The sequence below is a fragment of the Muntiacus reevesi genome, chromosome 3 (assembly GCF_963930625.1).
Source record: "Muntiacus reevesi chromosome 3, mMunRee1.1, whole genome shotgun sequence".
NCBI lineage: Eukaryota > Metazoa > Chordata > Mammalia > Artiodactyla > Cervidae > Muntiacus > Muntiacus reevesi.
The window spans coordinates 77,443,953-77,469,568 of NC_089251.1; the positions used below are offsets into that span (position 1 = coordinate 77,443,953).

The 25,616-nt window shown below is 49.5% G+C and overlaps 2 protein-coding genes and 1 long non-coding RNA gene across 3 annotated transcripts in view; 1 reads left to right on the forward strand and 2 right to left on the reverse strand.

The window, feature by feature from the left end:
• Nucleotides 1-873: 873 nt before the first annotated feature.
• Nucleotides 874-11,172, reverse strand: LOC136164435 (uncharacterized). The gene is made up of 3 exons (XR_010662353.1): nt 11,117-11,172; nt 4,937-4,996; nt 874-2,424 (listed from the first exon to the last, which is right to left on the reverse strand). It is a non-coding gene; the product is annotated as an uncharacterized lncRNA (long non-coding RNA).
• On the forward strand, nt 10,914-25,418 carry HAAO (3-hydroxyanthranilate 3,4-dioxygenase). The gene is made up of 10 exons (XM_065929371.1): nt 10,914-11,072; nt 13,464-13,542; nt 18,296-18,379; nt 18,679-18,785; nt 21,441-21,530; nt 21,884-21,927; nt 22,210-22,355; nt 24,179-24,247; nt 24,436-24,518; nt 24,620-25,418. The coding sequence occupies exons 1-10, from the start codon at nt 10,993-10,995 to the stop codon at nt 24,696-24,698; spliced, it is 861 nt and encodes a 286-aa protein (XP_065785443.1). The 5' UTR covers nt 10,914-10,992; the 3' UTR covers nt 24,699-25,418.
• MTA3 (metastasis associated 1 family member 3) overlaps nt 17,222-25,616 on the reverse strand; it is a 185,194-nt gene continuing 176,799 nt past the window's right edge. The window contains exons 17-18 of the mRNA XM_065929367.1: nt 19,816-19,843; nt 17,222-17,644 (exon numbers count right to left, since the gene is read on the reverse strand). Of these exons, the coding sequence (XP_065785439.1) occupies nt 17,614-17,644; nt 19,816-19,843 (59 nt within the window). The 3' untranslated portion in view covers nt 17,222-17,613. The remainder of the gene's footprint in view (nt 17,645-19,815; nt 19,844-25,616) is intronic.

A 25,616-nucleotide genomic window follows, 5' to 3' on the forward strand; every position in this document is an offset into this window, starting at 1 on the left:
AGTGAAAGGGGGCGCTGTAACAACATCAGCGTGATTGGTGACTGCAGCCGACCACTAGGAGCATAGGGCTGTCCTCACCATAGCCTGCTATGTACTGCCTGTTGTTGTTTAGTTGCTAATTCGTGTCTGACTCTTGACAACCCCATGGACTGTAGCCCACCAGGCACCTCTGTCCAGGGGATTTCCCAGGCAAGGATACTGGAATGGATTGCCATTTCCTTCTCCAGGGGATCTTCCTGACTCAGGGGTCAAACCTGCGTCTCCTGCTTGGCAGGCCGATTCTTTACCACTGAGCTACCAGGCTACAAACACATAAAACACAAATAGGAAGGATTCCCTATTAAATGCCGTTTAATTATGAGAACGTGAACAGGGTGTGTGTCAGCTGTTAATTTAGTGCTTCTCTGCTGGAAACACCATCTCTGCCCTGTGGTCTCGCCTACCAGCACCACTGTTGTGCCCCATCAGTGGATGGAAGGTGCCACAAGAATGCTGAAGGGTCTTCTCTTCCTCCCTCCAGCGCTCTTCTAGCTTCTACAGCACAGCTGCCAGTGGGCGGCTTCCAGTCAGATTTTGCCATCCCCCCAGCACAGTTTCCTGCTTGCCAGCCCCAGCCTGCAGCGCCTCAGCAAACTTCTCTGCCATCCAGTAAGCCCCCACCGCGCACCCACCAGAGAGTTCCGAGCCTCAGCTTCGGTGGAGAGGGAGGGCCCTTTCCAAGTTTATCCTTCCGTGGGTTTTCTCTGTTATCTCTGGAGGTAGAGGCTGCTCGCTTTCTCCGTTATTCCTGTATCCTTTAGGATTTCTTTTACCCCGCTTAGTAGTTAACAGTTCTTTATATTGAATTTTCCCTGTTCAAATTACTGCGTCCTGAGTGAATTCTGGCTGGATCCTAATTATTTCTTTCACTTGTCATGAGAGCAAAATCTTTCAAAGAATATGGAAAACATGGGGGTAGGTCAGTTAAAAAAAAATAATAACACAATGCTTACCATGTGCCAGGCAGTGTTCTAAGAACTTAATACCTTATCAACCAATTTAATCTTCATGCCAATCCTATGAAGTAAGTAGTAGTAGTATTTTATTTTACAGATGAGGAAACTGAGGCACAGTGAGGCTACATTAGTAAGTGGTAGAACCAGGATACAAATTGTATCACTCAAGGTGTCCATACCCTCAACACTCTATGGAGTAGAGTGCTCAATGTGCCTTGGAGAAAGAGTCCCATGAGGGGGTCACCCAAAAGAGGCACCAACCAGGGCTCACAGAGATATGGCATGATGGTGGCCGGAGGGTTCTAACTAGAAACACGGGAAAGGCCAAGTAAAGCTAGGAGCACTAGAGAAATGAAAAGTAGGATCCAGGTATGCTGGGGCACCCAAAAAATGCCCCCCAAAGCCCTCCTGCCGAGAAGATGAGGGAGTTGCTCTGTCAGTTCTGGCAACAGGTGAACCCACACCTACTGGACCAGGTACGGGATGTCAGGTCTTAGAAACTATGCACAGATAATGATGGGGGGCGGGGAGTCTTCCCCTTGGGAGGAGGAAGGGAGAGCCTCAGCAGAGGCAGCTGTGGAACTCTGGGGTTTCAGAAACATTCAGGGATATCCTTAGGCCGAAATTTTGGAGTTTAAGTAGGAAAGGTCACCCTGTGAAGTTGAAAAAAGGTAAGGAACTGGAGTAAAACCACCTTTGTGCATATCTCTGTTTAGCCACCAATTGATTGAGTGACTTCAGTAATATTTCTTTACATGTATACACCACAGTTGGTTAGCCTTTCTCCTATTAATGGACATCTTGGGTTATTTCCTGTTTGGAGCTATTATAAACAAAGCCTCTGGAAACACTCTTTTACAAGTCCTTTTGTTTTCATTTCTTTTCAGTAAATACAGGGGTGGAATTGCTGGATCTTAAGATAGATTTTTTTTCTTTTGTTACTTGGAGGATAATTGCTTTACAATGTAGTGTTGACTTCTGCCACACAACAACGTGAATCAGCCATAGTATACACATATCCCCTCTGGCGCCTCCCTCCCACCCCTCAAGCTCTTCACCGAGCACCCGGCTGAACTCCCAGCACTATACAGCAACTTCCCACTAGCTAGCCACTTTACACATGGTAGTGTGTATTCATCACTGCTACTCTCTCAGTTCATCCCGCCATCTCCTTGCCTCCCTGTTCCACAAGTCTGTTCTCCATGCATCTCTATTCCTGCAAATAGGTTCATCAGTATCATTTTTCTGTAAGATAGGTTTTTGTATAGTTTTTTGAAAGCATTTTTTAATCATGGTAAAATATACATAAGGTAAAACTTGCCATTTTAACCGTTTTAAGTGCACAATTCAGGGAGTTCCCAGGTGGTCCAGTGGTTAGGACTCAGCGCTTTCACTGCTGTGGTCCAGGTTCAATTCCTAGTCAGGGATCCTGCCAGTCGTGCGGTGCAGCCAAAAAGAAAAGTGTACAATTCAATGGCATTAAGTACATTTATATTGTTGTGCAGCTATTACCACTGTCCATCTCCAGAACTTTTTCACCATCCCAAACTGAAAATTGGTACCAATGAAACAGTAAACTTTCCATCCCCCTTCGCTCAGCTCCTGATAACCTTTATTGTACTCTCTGTCTTTACAAGTTTCACTATTCTGATTGCTGCTGCTGCTAAATCTCTTCAGTCGTGTCCAACTCTTTGCAACCCATGGACTATAGCCTGCCAGGCTCCTCTGTCTATAGGATTCTCCAGGCTATTCTAGGTACCTCATATAAGTGGAATCATATACCATTTACCCTGTTATGTATGGCTTAATTCAGTTAGCATAAAGTTTTCAAGGTTTATCCATGTTGCAACATGTGTTAAAATTTCATTCTTTTTCCGTTGTATGTATATACCACATTTTGTTTATCCATTCATCAGTCAATAGGCAGTCAGATTTCTGCCATCTTTGGGTTATTGTGAATTATGATGCTATGAAAGTGGGTACACAAATAGCTGGTCAAGGTCCTGCTTTCACTTTTTTGGATATTATTTACAAATATTCTGTCCTATTTTGTGGTTTGCCTTTTCACTCTCTTGATAGTGTCCTTTGATGCACAAAAGTGTTTAATTTGGGGGGGCATTCTAATTGCTCTGCATACTTGTCACCACTTAGTATTGGTAATCTTTTTAATTTTAGCTGTTCTACTGGGTGTGTAATAATATTTCATTGTAGATTTAATTTGTATATCCCTTATGACTAATGGTATAAAGCATTTTTTGAAATGCTTATTGGCTATTGTGAATCTTTATGAAATGTTCAAACCTTTCACCCATCATTTTGTTGTTTTTGTCTTTTTTTGTTTTGGAGGTTTTGATCATTTTTTAAATTAAGTTATGGGAGTGGCTGATATTTCTGTTTCCTTTTCTGTAGGTAGTAAATATGAATTCCTCCATGACACCTGGGCTACAAGAAATGCCAAGTTCAGCCACTGTCCACAGTGTCCTGGTCTCATAAGAGCCCACATATGTCTATTCCTGTCCAAGGCTTGAGATCCATGCTTGGAAGAATGAGGGAGATGCCACAGGATGTTGGGGAATAGGGGAAGAGGGCAGTGGGAGTGTCTAATACAGAGTGATTAGAAAGGAGGCAGTATTTGTGGCTCCTGGCAAAGAGGGAAAAGAGGACCATGGATAGAATATCATCTCCACAGGAGGAAGGAGGGAGGAGAGGGGCCCTCAGTCAGAAGAAGGAAATGTAGCAGCTATATAAGCCAAACTGAAATCTCATGGCAGAGCTGGCCAGTGAATGTCTCTCCGAGGACTTTCGCCTTTGAGGTGACAAGGAGACATCCACTTCCTGCTCTCTTTGCAGCCCTGAAAAGCTAACAGTGACCACCATGCAGATGAAGGGTTTTCTTCTCAGCTGCCTTGCCCTGCCCTTCCCTGTCCAGTGGGGTCTTAGCTGAGGTTGCAGGCTCCATCTCAGGGCCAACAGCCAACTTTGATCACATTAGAGATGCAGTATATTGGAGGGTCAGCCCCTTTAAGATCTGATGCCTCAATCTTAGAACCTAACCCTCCGTGTGGAGAAGGAAATGGCAACCCACTCCAGCATTCTTGCCTAGAGAATCCTGTGGTTGGAGGAGCCTGGTGGTCCATAGGGTCACATAGAGTCGGACACGACAGAAGCGACTTAGCAGCAGCAGCAACCCTCCCTGAGTTGCAAGTCACAGCCATAAAAAAGCCTTTAAAGTATAGAGAATGAAGCTTATTAAAGTATATCAGTCAGGAGACAGAAATCATGCCAGTTATTTAACAAAGAGAATGTAATACAGAGAATTGTTAACTAGGTTTAAACTTGCTAACTAGTAACTAAAAAGTAAAACAAAAAATCTGCAGTATCACAGAGGTAACAACTGTAAGAAGCAGTTTCTATCCCCTAGGGCTGAGGGAACCAAAGAAGTTGAATTACTAAATCTTGAAAGGTGGAGGAAGACTTCCACAGAATTGAAACTCAGACCTCTGAGAGGTCACGCCAGCCTCTGGAATTGGTATCTCTGATGGGGTCACTTTAAAGCTGATTCTTCAAGAACTGGAAAAACTGCAAATTGGATTTAGAAACTGCTAAAGGAAAAAGCCAAGGTGATGAGCCCAGGAGCCACAGGCAGACAGGAGACAGACAGGAAGCAGTCAGGAAAGAGCAAAGTCCCTTCTCCCTCTTCCATCCCTGCAGTCTCCCTCCATTACCTCCACTTTGCAGGGCCTAATAAAACCAGCTGGTAAAGCATAAATGGAGTTTGCAGAATCCCAGCCCCTATATTGTAATGCAGAGTATAGAAAGTGAGTTTGGGGCTGAGAGACAATTAATAACTGGTTAATACATTAGGAAACATATTAAGACATCTAACTATTGCCGATATGAAACTTTTAAATAAGAATCTAAAATATCAATGTAGAAGTTACCAGTAGGGAATTCCAGCAGGGAGTTAGATCTTGTCCAGATTCCTTTATTCTTGTCTTGATCTAGGGGTGGATACAGATTCTTGTTAACAGTACATGTTAGAAATTACAAGTTTACATTCATGCACATGTTTAGAGAATAACTACTATGGGACTTGCCTGGCAGTCCGGAAGTTAAGCCTCCTCACTTACAATGCAGGGGACACAGGTTTGATCCCTGACTGGGGAAGTAAGATCCCACATGCCTTGCTGCATGGCCAAAAAAAAAGTTTTTTCAGCTAAGAATAAATACTAGACACATTGGAATAGAAGGTAGAGGGGGCAGTGGGTCAAAGAAAACAGTAAAATTCAAGAGTAGCAGACATGGTTCACTACCTTCCGAGCATCATTTCCTACCTCTCAGTCATGAGTCAGAGTTTTGTGTGACTACCCCACCCCTCCCATATGGCCACAGACTTTGAGGGAAGCCAACTCTGCTTCCAGCTTCAAGTACAAATTTTAATTTGAATAAATCAATCAGAATATCCCTCCTTTCACTCCAGGAATGGGTTCAGGTTGGGGTATGTGAAACTTTATTGCCAGTAAATACACCTGGTTCTCACTTGTGGGCAATTTCCCCCACCCCAGGGGCATTTGGCAATGTCTGAAGACATTTTTGTTTGTCCCAACTGGGGAGAAGATATTGGCATCTAATTGGGAGATGCCATAAATGTGTTAAACATCCTACAATGCAAAGGACAAGCCCCACAACAACTTTCCACCCAAAATGTGAATGGTACCAAGGTTGAAAACCCCTTATTTAAAGGAAAAACTGTGGTTAGTTTACATCTCATGGCCCCTTGGGGCAAACCCTGGGAAGAATCTATGCTACAGATAGCAGATCTGAGGATGGAAAAGACAGGGTCTGTGACGACACCACTGGGTCATAGGCTCATCCTGCCTCTGGGCATCCAGTTACATAAGTTTCACTTTCTCATGGTTAAGCCACTGTTTAACTGGTTTAGTTCAGTCACTCAGTCGTGTCCGACTCTTTGCGACCCCATGAACCGCAGCAGGCCAGGCCTCTCTGTCCATCACCAACTCCCAGAATCCACCCAAACCCATGTCCATCGAGTCGATGGTGCCATACAACCATCTCATCCTCTGTCATCCCCTTCTCCTCCTGCCTTCAATCTTTATCAGGGTCTTTTCCAGTGAGTCAGCTCTTTGCATCCGGTGGCCAAAGTATTGGAGTTTCAGCTTCAGCATCTGTCCTTCCAGTGAACACCCAGGACTGATCTCCTTTAGGATAGACTGGTTGGATCTCCTTGTAGTCCAAGGGACTCTCAAGAGTCTTCTCCAACACCACAGTTCAAAAGCATCAATTCTTCGGCGCTCAGCTTTCTTTACAGTCCAACTCTCACATCCATACTTGACCACTACTAGAAAAACCATAGCCTTGACTAGACGGACCTTTGTTGGCAAAGTAACGTCTCTGCTTTTTAATATGCTATCTAGGTTGGTCATAACTTTCCTTCCAAGGAGTGGGCGTCTTTTAATTTCATGGCTGCAATCACCATCTGCAGTGATTTTGGAGCCCAGAAATATAAAGTCAGCCACTGGTTCCACTGTTTCCCCATCTATCTGCCATGAAGTGATGGGACCAGATGCCATGATCTTAGTGTTCTGAATGTTGAGCTTTAAGCCAACTTTTTCACTCTCCTCTTTCACTTTCATCAAGAGGCTCTTTAGTTCTTCTTCACTTTCTCCCATAAGGGTGGTGTCATCTCCATATCTGAGGTTATTGATATTTCTCCTGGCAATCTTGATTCCAGCTTGTGCTTCCTCCAGCCCGGAGTATCTCTTGATGTACTCTGCATATAAGTTAAATAAGCAGGGTGACAATATACAGCCTTGATGTACTCCTTTTCCTATTTGGAACCAATCTGTTGTTCCATGTCCATTTCTAACTGTTTAACTGGGGTCCCTATTATTTGCACCCATGAGCACCTTGATAAATTAGGAAAGAGATTATTTGTGTAACACAACAGGTTAGGCTAATAGAAACATATAGAACTACATTCTAAGCAGAGAATACACATTCACAAAAATTGACCATAGACTAAGCTGCAAAGGAAATTTTAACACACCCCCATCCCCAAATAATACATAGACCATCTTCAGTCACCACAATGCAATAAAATTAGAAATTACAAACAAAATGATAACTGAACAAAATACAACAAAAACCCCTCAAACCAATCATGTATCTAAAAAATGTAAACACACTTGTAAATAATACAAATAAAAGAGATAACAGAACCAGAACCCAGATTTCCAAATAACTAGTACAATTCATGATCTAGCCCTCATGTTCTTAAACATTTGCTGAACTATATGAAAGGGAGGGAAAGTGGGAGAAAGAGACAGATCAAGGTAAGCTCAGATAGGATCAGCTGGAGAAAAAACTTCTGTTCATTGAGAGATTGAAGAGATCAGACTGTTAGCAGCAGTCAGACTCAGTAAAGCCTAGAAATGTCTACTGATTTTAGTGACCTGGGCAGGCAGCTGCCATCCAGGGGAGACCAAAGCCAGGCACCAGCGACCAGGAGAGGCTCTGATGAGCTCTGGTCCTAAGGTAAAGACAGCTTCTCATACCATGGTGCAATGAACTGCTTCGTGCAGAGGGGAGAGATGGCTGCTGTGAGCAGGTAAGATCCAGAAACTAGAAGGAACTCATGGGTCAATAACTGGAAGCAGTTCAGATGACTGTGACCAAACAATGCCAGAACACGCAGATAAAATTTGAATTGTTGAAATTCAAATAAAATTTGAATTGTTGAAAATCAGTAAAAATTTATTTTCTGAACATTGGATCAAATGGTGCCCAACACCCAAGCTAGAAGGCTTGCCAATTGAATTGACATGGTGTTTTATCTATGCAGCACAAACTAAAGGGCATACTTTACAGAAACTATGTGGCAAATTATCTAGCCTGTATTTAAGGTTAATCTGGATAGTTCAGACCTCAGACAATCAATTGTAGCCTCAATTATCCATGTTGTTTGACTAGTTAGGTTAAAATGAGAGTATGTTTCTGTTTTGTTAATAAGTTCATTTGTATGTCTTTTTTTTAAGATTCCACATACAAGTGATATCATATGATATTTCTCTTTGTCTGACTTACTTCACTCAGTATGACAGTCTCTAAATTCATACAAGTCGCTGCATTATTTTATTCTTTTAATGGCTGTGGAATATTTCATTGTATATATGTACCACATCTTCTTTATCCATTCTTCTGTCAACGAACATTTAGTTTGCTTCCATGTCTTGGCTATTGTAAACAGTGCTGCAGTGAACATTGGGGTGCATGTGTCCTTGCAAACCATATTTTTCTCCAGATACATACCCAGGAGTAGAATCGCAAGATTGTATGGTAGCTCTATTTTTAGTTTCTTTAAGAACTTCCATACTGTTCTCCTGAGTGGCTCTACCAATTTACATTCCCTCCAACAGTGCAGAAGGGGTCCCTTCTCTCCACACCCTCTCCAGCATTTATTATTTGTGGTGGTTTTGATGATAGCCATTCTAACTAGTGTGAGGTGATATCTCATTGTAGTTCTTATTTGCATTTCTCTTGGAACGTCTCTGTTCAAAGATGACGTTGAACATCTTTTCATGTGCCTCTTGGCCATCTGTAAGTCTTCTTTAGAAAGGCATCTATTTAGGTCTTTTGCCCATTTTTTAATTGGGTTTTTTTAAATGATATTAAGCTGTTTGTAAATTTTGTAGATGGTTACCAGGGGTGGGGGAAGGGTGGTAGGGAGGGATAGTTAGGGAGTTTGGGATTGGCAAAAAATTTGAAACGGATAACCAAGGAGAACCTACTGCATAGCACATGTAACTCTGCTCAGTGTTATGTGGCAGCCTGGATGGGAGGGAAATTTGGAGGAGAATGGATACATGTATACATATAGCTGAGCCCCTTTGCTCTTTACCTAAAACTATCACATTATTCATTGGCTATACCTCAATATAAAATAAAGAGGTTTTTAAAAATATTATATAACCAATGGGAAAAGAATTTGAGAAAGAATAGATGTATGTGTATGTATAACTGAATCACTTTTCTGTACACCTGAAGCTAATATAACATTGTTTATCAACTGCTGCTGCTGCTAAGTTGCGTCAGTCGTGTCCGACTGTGCGACCCCATAGACGGCAGCCCACCAGGCTCCCCCGTCCCTGGGATTCTCCAGGCAAGAACACTGGAGTAGGTTGCCATTTCCTTCTCCAGTGCATAAAAGTGAAAAGTGAAAGTGAAGTTGCTCAGTCCTGTCCCATTCTTAGCGACCTCATGGACTGCAGCCTACCAGGCTCCTCTGTCCATGGGATTTTCCAGGCAAGAGTACTGGAGTGGGGTGTCATTGCCTTCTCCAGTTTATCAACTAGACTCCCATATAAAATAAAAAGTTTAAAAAAATAAGATGCAGGATAACTGTCATTGTTTTCCTTGAACTACATATCACAACTTCTGTTGGGCTGAAATCATGGAGTTTTTTGGTTTTTGTTTCCCCTTTTAGTGGGAATTCATTCATGCCTTTATCCACACACACACCCACCCACCCTTCCATTTAACAAACATCCAACGCAAACCTCACACATCCTAGATCCTTGGTGTTTCATGTGTCATTGTTTAAATCTCCTCTGCTTACTTGTAGATGAGAAAGATAAAGAAGATGGTTTGAGTTGTTTTGGTGCCAAACAAGATTCTAGAAACACTCAGCAAAAAAAAAAAAGTTCTAAATAAATAAAAAGAAAAAGGAGGGAGAAAGGGAAGGGGGTGCGTGGAGAGGAAACAGGAGGCTCCCAGCGAGGGAGGGCAGGTATCTTTTTTGCTACCTGACTGGGTTTTCATTTGCACCAGGAGCGCTGTGACTGAGGATAATGAGAAAACCCCCCAACCCTACGTAGCAGGGAGGGGCCAAGATGGGATGGGGAACAGGAGTCGGAGGAGTTTCGAATTTCTTAAACTCTCCAGTCTAGATTCTGGTGTCAGCTCTGTTCCTTTCCCCGCCCCCGCCCCCCGGCCCTCTTCCAACACTTGCAATCTTCCCAAGAATTCTGAGTCTGGAAGAAAGAGAAGAAATCAGGTGTCCAATTGGCCTTCCCCGCCTCCGCACCCACACAGGCAAGGATCGCGTCTCCGCCCGCTCGCGAGGATCCGGGCTAGCGGCTCTCACCCCAGGCTGGAATCATCAGCGCATTAGGTTTGTCCGCCCTCCTCACCTCACCTCAGATTCCCGGTCCCAGTGTCCGGTTCTGCATCTGTGAAACTCCTCGTAAACTGTGGTGTGATTTGAGTATGCCCCAAGACACGAAAGGAGCTCAGAACAGCGCCAGGCACCCTGTCGGCGCTCTGCCTGCCACCTGCGAGCGCAGGTGAGGGGCGAGGCCCCAAGCCCGGCCTGGCGGGTCCCTGTCTAGCATCGCGGCCTCCCAGCGTTGCGCTCCCCGCCGCTGCTCCGTCCTCTCTCCAGCCAGTCACTGACAGAGCCTGACCTCTGCCCTAGTGACCGGACAGGGGACTAACATCAGTCGGGGCCTATGGAGGCCGCTGTGCAACCCCGACATTCCCAGTCTACAGATGAGGAAGCTGAGGCCTCAACCCAGTGTCAGCAACCCAGTGATCAGGCGCTTGGGTTTCCAAACCCGCCTTCTCCTCCCTACAGGATTTCTTTGGGGGTCTCCCTGGGTCCCAGGCGGAAAGTCTGGGGGCAAGGGACCAGGAAGGTTCTGGATCCCGTGTCCTAAGCCTGGATCGGGCGCTCCACTCTCATGCGAGTGGGCAGGGAGCCCGGGATGTGGCGAGCGGCCGGCTGGGCAGTACCGAGCGCGAGGTGGGGGGTGAAGTTCCAGACCAAAGTCCGAGAGGGGCCAAGACGAGTGCCGGTTGTTGCCCCGCCCTTTGACCCTCAGGATGCTTATTAACCAGGCGGCCAATAGGTGTCCGGGCAGAGGCGCGCCCCTTCGACAGAGCGGAGGACTCGGCTCAGGAGTGCGGCTCCCGGGAGACCATGGAGCGCCCAGTGAAAGTGAAGGCGTGGGTGGAGGAGAACCGGGGCTCCTTCCTGCCCCCGGTCTGCAACAAGCTCCTGTGAGTCCCACGCACGCCCCCACCCTCCTGCCCTCTGTTCTTACCTCCTCGCCATCCTTACAACTGCTCCCCTCAATCTCCCGCTCCGAGTTCCTCCACCCGGAAGCTTGCAGAAAGGGGGATGCCATCCTCGTGGTGTTCATAGGAGGGTGAGGACAGACTGTTCCGGGTTTCGCCACCCTCCTCTGTTCCTCTTTCTGGTGACTGCATGGAAACTGTGGCCTTGCCGTCTGAGGAAGCTGGGTGACCGACCGAGATGAGAGAGATGCTGGTGCTAAGTGGTAGCCCTGCCTTCCAGGGCTGAGAAGCAGCACTCCAACCCCCACTGATTCTCAGAAATTGGGGGGCAGCGAGGTTGATGCCCCAGAATAATAATAGAACCGAGGTCTGGGAACCGCCCAGTATTACACCCCTACTGGGTCCAGGAAGCTGCAGGCGGAGGGTGAAGTCAGAGGGTCAGCTCCTGGGGCAGGCTCTCTGGTGCTCTTCCTGGCCCCCTCTGCAGCTGGGCACACACACAGATTTCCACCAGGCCTCCGTAGCCACCTCTGCCCCCAGCACCCAACAGGGCTGACCCTGGTCCAGCACAGTCTTCCTCCAGCTGAGGTCTCAGGCCGTCCCTGTGGCCTCTTCACCTCCTTCCCCTTCAGTCACCTGCATGGTGGGGCCCTTCTGCGCTCCCCAGCTCCAGGGTCACAGTCTTGTGTTTGCTGGGTTCACAGAACATCAACCAGGTAGCTTTTCAAGCCACCCAGCTCCAATCACTAACACCTTGGCTAGTTGGAGACTACCAGGTGTTTTCATATCATCTCATCTAATTCTCCCAGTAGCCCTATGAGGTGGGATTTGTTTTTCTTAATATTTATTTATTTGGCTGTGCTGGGTCTTGGTCACAGCACTTGAGATCTGTGGCATGCAGGATCTTTAGTTGTGGCATGCGAGATCCAGTTCCCTGACCAGAGATTGAACCCAGGCCCCTGCCCTGGGAGCATGGAGTCTTAGCCACTAGGCCACAAGGGAAGTCCTAGTCTAGGGTGGGAAATCTTAACAAGGCACTTTCCCAATGTCACAAAGCTGGTGTGGGGCAGGGTCCAAGCCCATGCAAGAGTTTGACTCCAAAGTCCACCCTCTTGTGACTGTGCAATACTGCAGTAACAGTCAACATCCCCTACCCCCAAACCTTCTCTCTTCTAGTGCTTTTGTCACCCCCAACTCTCCCCTCCATCTCTCTCCATAGTCTCACTTCAGTCCTCCACCTCCTCCCCCTCATGGTGACTCACATTCATCTGCTCCTCTCCAGCCCCACGCCGCTGCTGTGCTTCCACCCTCATCGCCCTGGGCACTTCCAGGCTGCACCAGCCTCCAGGCCCCCACCCCGCTCTCCAGCACTGCCCTGATACTAGTAACCACAAAGTACAGGTCCTCCCTTCACTCATTCAGCAGATGTGAGCATGTGAGCACCAACCACATGCCAGGCACAGTTCTGGACCCCGGAGGTAGACAGGAAGAAAGTGACAGAAGCCCCTTCCTGCTGGAGCGGACATTCTGGTGGGAGGAGGCAGCCAAGACATAGAAACAAACAAGGGGTACCGGTAGGCAGGCAGGCAGGTGTGGTGAGCCCCAGGGCAGATGGAAGGGGGAAGCCCACGAGGGCTGCTGTGTCCCCTCGTGCTGTGAGGGAGACGCTGCTCCGAGCTTCTCCTTGATCCCGAAGGTTCGGCTGCAACCTTTGCATTCCTTGCTTCTGCAGCATCACTCCGCTCTCTGCCTTTATCTTCACATGGCATTCTCTTTGTAAGTGTGACTGTGTCTAAATCTTCCAGTCTTCCAGACACCAGTCATATTAGGTTAGAGCACTCCCCCCACCCCATGGCAGTGTGATCTCATCATAGCTTAGCTAATTACACCTGCAATTACCCTAGTTCCCAATTAGGTCATCTTCTGTGGTACTGGGGTTAGGATTTCAACGTATGAATGAATATAAGGCAGAGGAAACATAGGAAGCTGCTGGAAAGTTGCTTTTATTGAACTGGCTGCGCCAGATCTTAGTTGCTGCATGTGGGATCTAGTTCCCTGACCAGGGATCAAACCCAGACCCCCTGCATCGGGAGCGTGGAGTCTTAGCCATTAGATCATCGGGGAAGTCCCGAGGCTTGAGGGTTTTGAGCAGAGGAAGGACGTGGGCACACACACAGTCACAGACACACACACACCCAGACCCTTGGATGCACATGCAGACAAAAATGGAGACTTTCAGGGACAGTGACAGAAATAGCCCTCTCCCTCTCCCAAGTGTACCCAGGCCTCCTCCAGACCCCCCACAGGCCCCTGCAACCCTCCTGTCCTCTCCCATGAGTCCGTTCAGGATCTCACCCCCCTCATCCATTGCAGGCACCAGGAGCAGCTCAAAATCATGTTCGTGGGGGGTCCCAACTCCAGGAAGGACTACCACATCGAGGAGGGTGAGGAGGTAGGCCTGCGAACTGCCCACTCCCCTGACCCAGCCCTGAGCGAGGGTCACTTCCCCTGCAGGGACCAGAGCCTGTGGATGGGGGGGAGGGGGACACAACTAAAACCACGGTGTGAAACTGCTGCCTGGAAGTTGTGGGCACCAGTGACCCCCTTGACAGCTCCATCCTTGAAGGAACCCTGCTGGAGAAGCCACAGGAAAGAGCCCAGGCTTTGCGGGGGTGAGAGGCTCCAGCTGTTGGGCATCAGCCCCTGGACACAGGGGCCATCCATGGTCCAAGGGGATGCCCAAGTCCCTTCACCCCCACACCTGAACAATGCAAGATTGGCCTCCAAAATGGGACCCAGATGCTGAGAGGGACCTGGGGCTCCACTCTGTTCCCAGGAGCCAAGTTCTCTGGGAAGGGTTAGGACTGGGAGGCCTCCCTCCTTATCTAGCAGGTACAAGGCACATCAGTTGCTGGGAGCTATCTGATGAACAGGCGGGCAGGTGGGAGGAGGGATTTGTACTGAAAACCCTTTTGAACCTTGAATTTTGAGCTGTGTTTCTATACTACCTACCCCAAAGTGAGTAAGCAAAAGTAAATCAAAAGTAAAAAGATGGGTCCCCTTGAGAGACACAGATGGGTTCCCAGCTCTCAGGATCTCTGGTGGCAAAGGATCGTCATGGTCGGGGGGCACCTATCTTCCCGGAGGACCTGCTGCTAGGGTTCAAGGTCCAGGGTCCAGCTTGGTCACCAGACTCCACCCCACCCACTCCGGTGGACGACTATCCACTGAGGGGTCCAAACCAAGCCCTGACTGCTGGATTGCTAGCTGCTGAGGAGGGATGACATGAGCAGGTGTCTCGCTCTGGAGGGACACTCAGGTGGCTGGGAGGAATTTGGCTAGAGGTTGTTTTTGATGGCTTGATTCCACCTAAGGTGAGGGAGAGTGCCAGCCGCAGGTCAGACCCTGGCAGCCACAGGACTGAGTGTCGGTGTGTTTGCTGTCCCTGCCTGTCCTCACCCAGCTGGAACAAAGGAGACTCCAGTGAGGGAAGGGAAGTCACTGAGCTGAATTTTTCTCCTGGCTGACCTCAGGTCTCTGCCTTTCGGGTGCCCAGGCTTCACCCACCACACGCGCTCCACTTACCCCATTCCTTCCCTTGGGGTGAACAGGTGCAAGAGAGCCTGGGCTGGGAGTCAGGTGGACCTGGAGTCTGCCTCTTACCAACCACGTGATTTGGATGGGCTTCCTTGATAGTTCAGTTGGTAAAGAACCCACCTGCAATGCAGGAGACCCCAGTTTGATCCCTGGGTTGGGAAGATCCCCTGGAGAAGGGAAAGGCTACCCACTGCAGTATTCTGGCCTGGAGAATTCCATGGACTGTATAGACCAGGGGGTCACAAAGAGTCAGACATGACTGAGCGACTTTCACTTTCACTTTCTTTCACCTCCCATCACCCAGGGGGGTCGTTTGGTAGTGGAGTGGTAAAGAATCTGCCTGCCAATGCAGGAACTGCAGGAGACTTGGGTTTGACACCTGGGTCAGGAAGACCTCTGGAGTAGGAAATGGCAACCCACTCCAGTATTCTTGGCTGGGAAATCCCATGGACAGAGGAGCCTGACAGGCTACAGTCTACAGGGTCACAGAGTCGGACATGACTGAGCACATATGCACGCCACCTCTCTGAGCCTGCGTGAATTTCCTTGCAGTTGATGGGGGACATCAGCCCCTGCCTGGTGGAAGGATGCAATGTGTGTAGGGTATGTGTACAGAGCCTGGCAGAGAGTGGGGGTGCTTGGGTTCTCTGCACCATCAGCCCCTCTCTGGCCCCACCTGCCTGTAAGGCCTTTCCAGGCTGCGCAGGCCAGATTTGATTCAGCAGCTGCTTGAGCAGGTACAGTTAATCTTCCAGTTAGCCCCAGGCCCCAAACATCATTTACTTCCAAATAGAGCATCATTCCTTTTGGATTGCCCGTGGCTGTTTGGGATTTTCTGCTATTCAGGATCTGCATCTCTGCTGATGAGGCCTGTCCCTCATCATAGGTTGTGTTGTTTAGTCGCTCAGTTGTGTCTAACTCTTTTGTGAACCCATGGACTGTAGCCCATCAGGCTCCTCTGTCCATAGAATTTCCTAGGCAAGAATACTGGAGTGGGTTGCCATTTCCTCCTCCAGGGGATCTTCCCAGCCTAAGGATTGAACCCGAGTCTCCTGCATTGGCAGGTGGATTCTTTACTGCTGAGCCACCGGGGAACACCCCCCACCCGCCACCGCCCACCCATCACAGGGCAGGGCTCTGAAATTCCTCTTCCTTTCTATGTTTTTGTTTAATGGCCACTAATACCGTGTAGCCTGCCAGAAAGGGCTTGACTTTGGCCCCGACCATCACTCCAGCCCCACCCCCGACTCCTGTTTTCTGTGATATTTGCAGGGCCTAAGGGCTATGGCCATCTCCTTAGAATTCTCTAGGCCCTTCCTCCTCTCCCTCCAACCATGAAAGGACATCCCCCCACATACATACACATAGAGGCTTTCTCCTAGCTGAGAGGGTTTGGGGGAGTTTGCAGAATTGTTCCCTAAGAGAGACTGATAGGTTTTTTCTTATTTGTTTTAAATAACTTGCATGAATTATATTAAATAATATGAGTAAAGATTGTTTATTGTAGAAAATGTGCAGAATACAGAAAAGACAAATGTAAATATGTACCTCATTCATAATCCCACCACTCACGGGGGCACTGTGAACACAGTCTGGTTTATACATGTATTATACACTATGTAATTAGAATTCTCAGACATGGCTTAGTGACTTCACAACAACAATAAATAGAATCCTGCTGGATGTCATTTTGAATCTTGCTTTAACTGGATAACTTTAGCATTTTTCCATTTTACTGACAGTTATGCAAAAACATAGCTTTTAATGGCTGCATAATGTTCCATATTTTGTCTCTGTCATAAAATAATGCGATTTCCCTTCTTGTTATTATTAGCATTAGTTTTTCTATTCTTTCCATCACTAATATTAATAGCTAGAGATTACTGAGTGCTAACTATGTATTGGCTATCTTTGTATACAGCATCCTGGACAACATTCTGAGTAGATACTATCATTTTATAGATAAAGAAATGGAGGCATAGAAAGACTAACTGAATTGGCCAAAGGTACATGGTGACTGGCTGAGCTGAGGTCCAGGTGATGCCTTAAACTACCACACACTGTGATAAAACAGTCATGCATGTCCACCACAAGGCAGGTGCACTTCTGACTCCCTGAAGCCACTTTTCTAGAGATGGAATGACTAGGTCAAGTTCAGCATGAAAAGTCTGGCATCCCAAGAAACCCTTATAGAGGCATGAGCTGTGAAGGCTCTTTCTGCCCTTTGCCAAATTGCCCTTCAGGGGCGTTGTGTCAGCTTGCCCATGTGTCAGACTGCAAAGTCACATTTCTCTAGTTTTCCTGAGCCCACTTACTTTCTCTTAGTAGACTCTGGGGCAAGAACCTTTATCTCCTCTAACTCCTTACATGAGAATAGTAATTGTTATTATTAATAACAACCCTTCAACTATTTGGCTGGGGTTTTTAACACCCATGCAATGTGGTTACTGGTAGAGAGAAAATATGTCTTCCTCCTCCTCCTCCCAGTGCCATGGGTGATCTCAGTAAACACATTAATCAGGGACTTAGGGTGGAAGAGGACAAGTGCAGTAGGAGTGCAGTAGGAGCTCTGCAGCACCACCCCGCTGCACCCCAGGGAGATCAGCAGGAAATAAGGGCTTCCATCCTCAAAGCACCACCCCCATTCATCCCAGCTCCCAGGACTGAGCACAACATTCCCATGGCCAGCCGATCTCCAGAGGGGTTTGGACCAGCCCAGCCCCTTTCCAGGGCCTCATTGTGGCCAGAGGAGCCAGCACTGGCTCCAGAGCTACACTCAGGTCCACACGGCTACTCCAGGACTAACTGTAAAACCTGGAGCAAGTCACTTCACTCTCCGAGCCTTTCTTTTTTCTTTTCTGCAGAATGGGGCTGACAATATTTTTGGAGGTTGTTATAAAGAGTTCTGATAATGTTCAGGCATGCCTCAGAGATAGTGCAGGCTCGGTTCCAGACCACTAAAAGAGAGCAAATATTTCAATAAAGTGAGCCATGTGAATTTTTTGGTTTCCTACCGCATGTAAATATTTATAATATGCTGTAGTCTATTAAGTGTGCAATTGTATTATGTCTAAAAAATATATATATATACCTTAATTTAGAAATAATACTGTTGGGAAAATGGTATCAATAGATTTGCTCGATGCAGGGTTGTCACAAACCTTCAATTTGTTAAAAAAAAGAAAAGAGAAAGGCAATATCTGGGAACTGCAATAAAGCACCGCACAATAAAACAAGGTCTGTCAGTCACGTGCTTGCCCAGCCCCTGGGACACAGTCAAGGGGTGGTTCTCCTTACCTGGGCGATGGGTCCCTAAATTATCCAGTGGGCATCTCAGCCAGCCTCCTGCCCCCAAGCCAGACACCACCTAAGGTGTCCTGGGTATCTTGATCATCACTTTAACGTGAAAGTATTACCCTCACATGTCCCCGGCACTTTTATCTACTGCCTGTGTCAGGGGAAGCTGGGGCCTCAGGCAGGAGTGACTAAGCTGCTCATAAACTCTGGGGCCTTCGGGAAGTTTCTCAGGTTTTCTGGGCAGAACTCAGGCCAAAGACGCGGAAGAGGGAGTGGGGAGGTCAGAGCCTGTCCGATGTCCTGTCTCACAGGTGTTTTACCAGCTGGAGGGGGACATGCTTCTCCGAGTCCTGGAGCGAGGGAAACATCGGGATGTGGTCATTCGGCAGGGAGAGGTGAGGCTGGGGCCTGGAACAGGAGCCCACGGTGTCCACTCTGCTGGCTTTGGTGGAGTCTTGGCCTCCCAGCCTTTCCTGCCCTCCCACCTGTCCGACCTGCCTCAGCCCCATCCTCAGGCACTTCCTCATGCCCATCTCAGCCCAGCCTGACATCCTCTCTGGTTCCTGGGGTAGGGGCTGGCCAGAGAGGGGGCTGGGCCGGATCGTGGTCAGCTGCAGAGGCCCCGGGGCACTGCAGCACTGAGGTCTCCGTGGGGGACTGTAACCCTGCTGGCACCTTGTCCCCATCCGTGCAGATCTTCCTCCTGCCTGCTGGGGTCCCCCACTCTCCGCAGAGGTTTGCCAACACAGTGGGGCTGGTGATTGAGCGGAGGCGGCTGAAAACGGAACTAGATGGGCTCAGGTAAATGGGTCAGATCGGGGGTCTGGAGCAGAGTTAGAGGGGCAAGCAGCAGGGGAAAGGATCCCAGACAGATCCAAGAAAGCCACTCAACCACCACTGAGAGGGTTGGTGGCAATGGAGATCCTACATTTGCTGGCAGATGGGGAAGGATTTGGGTAGGTAGCAGGGTGGGTCTGATGATGCAGGGGAGGGTGTATTCTCTGTGAACCCCTGGGAGCCCATTAACCTGATACCTAATGACCAGGCCCAGAACGAGTGGAATCTTAGTTCCCTGACCAGGGATCAAAGCCACAACCCCTGCATTGGAAGCATAGAGTCTTAAACATTGGATGCCCAGGGAAGTCCCAGAATCCATGCTTTCTGCACTGAAGTCTGCTGGGAAGGGCGGGGCAGGGGTGGGGGGATGCCAAAATCATACTCCAGGGCAGCCTGGAACACTGCTGCTTCTCCCAGTCTCTAATTCCAGAGTTTAGTCAGTCTCCATTAGTGCGGCCCTCTGCTGTTTCTCTACCCCAGCTCATTCCACACCCAGCGCTGACATTTGTATAACATTTGCAATCTGTCGGGCACCACTTTATGTTTATTCCTTTGATCCTCACAACAATCCTATCACCTTATCCAGTGGGTACTGTTATCCTCTGTACTCGACAGATGAAGAAATAGAGCCCCAGGGAAGTTGAGTTGGCTAGAAAGTGGCCACACTGCAACTATAGAGAAATACAAAGTCTGGTCTGGGCCGGACAAGATGGCAGTGTGAGTCAGCACCTAGGAGGGGACGAACGTGGGTGCAGAGATGGGTGCTGTGTTTCTATAGCTGAGGTCACATCCGGTTCCAATCAGTTACCTGATTAATATCCCCTGAAAGGAGGACTAAACTTGTGGCTCATTTTTCCAAAAGCTAAGCAATTTTTGAGGTATTTTTTAACTAAGAAATTTAAATTTCCCAACAAGCTACTGAAATCAGGATCCTTTGCCCCACATCTTCTGTTATAAAGGACATTTTTAAAATGTTTCCCTTTTTTATAATTACCAAAGTTCTACAGGTTTGTCCTTGAAATCTGGAAAATGTACAAGAAAGCAAAATGAACAAAATTAAAATCACTTGTCGGAAGAAGGGTAAATTTTATAGTATGCGAAAGATATCTCAATAAAACAAAAATAAAGAGAAAACACACAGAAAAAAAGTCATCCCACCAAAAAACCCTAACAAAGCACTTTCTATCTCATCTTTTTTTCCATGCATATCTGTTCCTTACAACATTGTAGTTTTATTGCAAGTATGAGTTTGAGTTTGTTTTTACATTAAAAAAAGAAAAACTCATGAGTACTTCTCATACCATTAAATGCTTTGCAAAAACCACGATGTTAATGACTGCATGCAAACCTACTGCAGAATAGTCTTGCAGAAATAGCTGCCTGGCCTTAAATGTGAAAATAAAATTTTCAGTGGGGCTTTATATAGGGAGTCTTTAGTAATGGAGAGGACAGCATCTTCGGGAACATTTTTACAGCAAAGTCAATAACAGATTTCATCTGCTTTTGACCTTTAATAAAAGCCAGGGGCTCAACATTAAAATGCTACTCTGAAGGCAATTCCTGGAAGGCATTGAGGTCCAGTTATGAGACTTTCTGGTAGCCAGCTCCATCCCAGGATTGAACTTAGGGTGTCAGGAAGGGTGGATGCACTGTGTGTCTATGAACCATTGTCTGTAAGCAGAACCACTTCTCTTTTTGGGGGGAGCTGAAGAGCAGAGCTGGCCTGGTCCTGGGAGCTAAGTTTGGGGATCAGGCAGTTAGTCAGTAGATGCACTGCCTACACAGGATCCTGAGGCCCGGTCCCAGTCTGCCAGATACTCAGGCCAGTGGAGTTGCCTGCCAGGCTGGGTTGGGGGCCTGGGTGGGCTTCAGGGAGTCTTGTGTGCACGCTCAAGTCACTCAGTTGAATCCATGGGTTTTGTGGGGTCTTTGTGGCCCTGTGGATTGTAGCCTGCCAGGCTCCTCTGCTCATGGGGTTCTCCAGGCACAGGAAATCTGCTAGAGACATATGATCCTTCCTCCAGAGAAGAGACACAGCACTTTGCTCTAGTTCTCAAAGGCATCCATGACCCCAAAAGGAGAAGGACCCCTCCTACCTCGGGGGCATCTGTGGCACGCTGAATCCTTGAGGTTTCGTGTGCTCTGACCTAGACTGCCAGCAGGCCGGTGGGAATCCAGCCGCAGGGCTGGAATCGGACTCAGCCCCAGCTTCTTCTTTTAGAAAAACACTTGCACTGATGCTCTCTAGGCTTCTAAGACTGTCTCCAACCTGTCCTGTTTTGGCCACTGACAGGTTGTATAATCGCTGCCAAGTTGCATAGTTTCCCCCTGAACCTCAGAGCTCTATCTGCTTGGTAAATGGTTATGTTTGGCGAGCCAGGAAGAGCTATGGGAGTGGGGTGGATAACAGCCCTCCCACACTGGGGCCACACAGGGCCTCCAGGGAGAGCTGGGTGTGGGTGGGCGCATTGGCCACTAGGTCGCGCTAACAGGATGTAGCAGGTGGTCAGCTCGGCGGAGCCAGCCGGGCCCAGTCGTCCACAAGCAGAGCCAGGCCTGAGGGAGGCTGCCCTGCAACGCCCAGGTGAAGAGCTGGGTGCCTGTCCTTTGTTCTGGCAGGTACTACGTCGGGGACACCACAGACGTCCTGTATGAGAAGTGGTTCTACTGCGAGGACCTCGGCACGCAGTTGGCCCCCATCATCCAGGAGTGAGCCCCCAGCCCCTGCCCCTTGCCCTCCTGAAGTCCTGGGCTCTGGCCGGGGGCAAGCAGACCCAGCCCAGCAGGGCTCTGGGGGGTATCCACCAGCAGTAATGATGCCCAGGATTTAGGGAGAAAATCTGCCCCTCCCAGGATGGAAGGGCCCCAGATTGGGAAGCTCCACCCCTGTGGAGTGGAGGCAGGGGAAAGGAGTGTGGCTATACAGCAGATCATATGAGGGTGCCATGAGTGTGCCATGTGTGGGCTCCTGCACTTCGGAGTGTGTGTGTGTGTGTGTGTGTGTGTGTGCGCGCGCGCACACACACATGTGTCTTTAGCCCCCTCCTCCTTTGTCCCTGCAGGTTCTTCAGCTCTGAGCAGTACAGAACAGGAAAGCCCAACCCTGGTGAGGCCCCTGGGAACCATCTTTCTCTCTCTCCCTCCCCTGACCTTTTCCAGGGAAGGGTGGGTCTTGGCCCTGGTTCCAGAGTCTCCTTTTGAGTACTCTGCCCTGTACTCAAGGCACAAGAAGATGGCATGAAATATACCCCCACATGGCTACTTGGTGCCTGGGCTGGAGACAGAGCCCATTCCAGTGACTGGGAGCTGGGACCCCTGGGAACCAGGCCTGCTGGGACTGGGTGGGCGGAGCCAGGGGACACTGACCACATCTGTGCCGTGGGTGCAGACCAGCTGCTCAAGGAACCGCCATTCCCCCTGAGCACACGATCCGTCATGGAGCCCATGTGCCTGGAGGCCTGGCTGGATGGCCACCGCAAGGAGCTGCAGGCGGGCACGCCCCTCAGCTTGTTTGGGGACACCTATGAGAGCCAGGTAATGCAGCCTTGGGTCACCCAGGGCATCAGCCCAGCAGCCCTGGGAGATGGGAGCTAATCACACATGGACACACACACACACTCACTCATACATAGACACACTCATACACACACACACTCACACTCACAGGCAAGTCATGGACACAAGCATAGGCCTTCTTGTTTCCTCCCTTACTCTGAGAATGATGGCTTTGCTGTGAGTGGAAGCCCATGGAGGCTACATGGTCCCCAGCAATCTTTCTTTGACTTCAGAATAGGGATTAGGGGGTTGCCCCATCCACTGAGGGGTTCCTGGGAGTTTAGGGTCATCCCCCTGCCAGGACTTCTGGGCCTTTGACCAAGCATAGCCTTGGGAGCCAGGAGGGAGAGATATTTGGGGGTGAGGGTTGGGTGGAGAGTTGCACAGAGACCCAAAGCTGGTCTCCTTTCATTCAACATTTACTGAGTGTCTATTATGTTTTAGGCTTTAGTAGGAAAATAAGATAGAGTCACTCCCTCAGAGTGTGTATGGCCTGATAAATGGAAGAGTTCATTAACAATTGCCATGATTATGTGATATGTTCTGTGGTAGAGAGGCTACAGGAAGTCATAGGACGATAAAGGAGGAACCAGGCTGTGAGGGAAGACAGGACAACTTCCTGGAGAAGGTGATGTATAAGCTGAGTTTTAAACCTATTGTAGGAGTTTGCAAAAGGAAGAAAGGGAGATGGAGCGTGCATTCCAGGGGAAGGAGAAGCCTGAGTAAAGGCATGGAGGCTTGAAACAGGCTGGCATTGCAAATAGCTGAGGTTGGGAAACCAGGACAGGGAAGTAGGGGCAGAGGCACAGCTGCTAGATGGCCAGCGTAGCAGGCAGTGCCCATGTGCGAGCAGCTCTCCTGGGCTGGGCAAGGTGCAAGGACTTATGCTAGAGACAAGAGACTTTCATCTAAGTGTTGAGCAGGGCGGGTGACCAGACTAGAGTGGTGGTTCAGAAAGATCACTGTGGCCTGTGTGAGGACCAGATCGTCAGGGCGAGTGTGGCAACGTGGAGACCTGCCAGGAGGCTCACGTTTGCTTGTGCTTTACAGCTGGTCACTGTCACATCCCTGGGAGTTTGCATTAGACACCCCTGTGGAGGGACGCTCACTGGATGCAGACCTACCCTAAGAGGCCTGGCCAGCCCAGCCCTGAGCTCACACAGGGCCATGAGAGCCAGCATGCCCCACCAAGCCCCTCCCACCCCATTCTCTGACCCCCTCCTCCTCCCCGCTCCAATTCACTCCAGCAAATATCTACTGAGGCCCACTCAGGGCTGGTAGGAGCATGGCCCACACAGCGGTTGTGGGTTTCCGAGCTGATGCAGGTCAGAGAGGCTCAGCCTCCCTGTCCCTCTTGCTCATCCCCTCCCAACTCCCTCCACCTCCTTAGGTCAGACTGTGAACATCACACAGAGGAAGGGAGAAGGGCATCCTCTGGGGAGTTCACGTGTGTGTTCTGTGGCTCTGCCCTGTGCCGTGTTCACACACATGTCCCTGGTAGGTGTGCCTCCGTACAGGTCAGCAGTAGTTGTGTTGAGCGTCAGAGGGAGCAGATATCCATGTGCCTGTGAAGGGCAGGCATGTGTGATCCCAAGGAGCAGGTGGCTGGGACGGGAAGGGGGTGGGGAGGGCCTGGGCAGCCTTCCTCTCTAAGACCAGGCCTCTGCTCTGCATACGGAAATGAGGCTGTGTTGTGGGCCCCACCCCTGCCCCACACAGGGCTGGTGTCTGGGGGCCAGGTTCAAAGCCCTCTCCTACGTGGGGTAGGATGCACCAGAAAGACCTGTGTCACTTCCCACCAGGTGATGGTCCACGGACAAGGCAGCAGCCAAGGCCTGAGACAGGATGTGGACGTATGGCTGTGGCAGATGGCAAGTGGGGTCCGGGGAGAGGGTGGCACGCCTCCTGCCTGCACCTGGGAACCGGGCTGCTCTGGGGCCTTGGATGCCCACAGTATGGACCAGTTCCCAGGGCCTCCTTGCCAAGCTCTCTCAGGGATGCTCAGACAGTTGTTGTGGCCCAACAGGCTCCATCCACTTCTCCTACTCCTCTTTCCTAGGAGGGCTCCTCAGTGGTGACGATGGAAGAACAGCGCCTGAACCTGACCCCTGATGACAGCCTCCTGGTGCCAGCTGGGACTCTGTGAGTCCCCGGGGAGGATCTACCCCCTGCCGTGGACCTGCCCTCCTTTCCCTGGGGTCCCTGGGGTCCTTATCTGACCCTGCCCACCTGCATCTCCACAGGTATGGCTGGGAGCGAGGACAAGGCTCCGTGGCCCTGTCTGTGACCCAGGATCCTGCCTGCAAGAAGTCCCTGGGATGACTGATCCTCCCACTGTGGGCCCAGAGCACCCACCCTGGCCAAGTAACTCTCCCAGCCCCACTGTTCCTACGTACACTGCTGCTCAGAGACTCAGTGTCCCCCGAACTGGGCCCTGGACACGATCATCATCCACTCTCCTCCTGTCCTCTCGGCTAGGCTGCCGGCTTCCTGGGGGCCGCAGCTCCCCTTCTCCCCTGACAGCCCTCAGCCCACTGCTCTGCGGCTTCTGCCGGGTGGGGTGCTGCCTGGGGCCGGCTCCTCACCGCCCTCCATCCACAGGCTCAGTGCAGCTCTCGCCTGCCGCCAAGAAGCCCTCAATAAAGGCTTGCTGGCCGACAAGCGCCTGCGGGTCTGCACACACACGGCCTGTGGTCTCTGTCGGACACTGAGTGCTCCCTGACTGGGTGTATGTGGGAGTCTGGGCACCAGCTGACCATGGACGTGTGGAAGCTCTGGGCTCGAGTCCCCCTGCTTGCTTAGAGAAGTGCTCGGGCTGTGTGTGCCCCTCCATGCGTGCTGCTGTGCCTGTCCTGGGGGCATGGCTGAAGTCTCTCTGCCTCTTTCTCACTTATTCTTTTTACATAACTTTAAGAAATAGCATCTGTTGAGGATTTTTCTCCCCAATAACAGGAATGATTTGTGCTCATTGTAGAAAATGTAGAAATACATAAAAACACAAAATCCCCCGGGTGGAGTTAACCACGGTTAATACATGAAGATTGTGACGAGCCTCAGAGGGGCTTGGTGGTAGGGGGAGCGCCACCTGGCCCCATCCCCCTGCTCCCCCCTCTCTATGTACAGGCCCCTGTGGGGCCCAGGAGTTTGGGAGTTGAGGATGAAGCAGTGGATCGAGATGAATCATGGAAGTTGCAGCAGGAGATTGGGGCTCAGTATCCTGGGACTTCAAGGAGAAGTTCG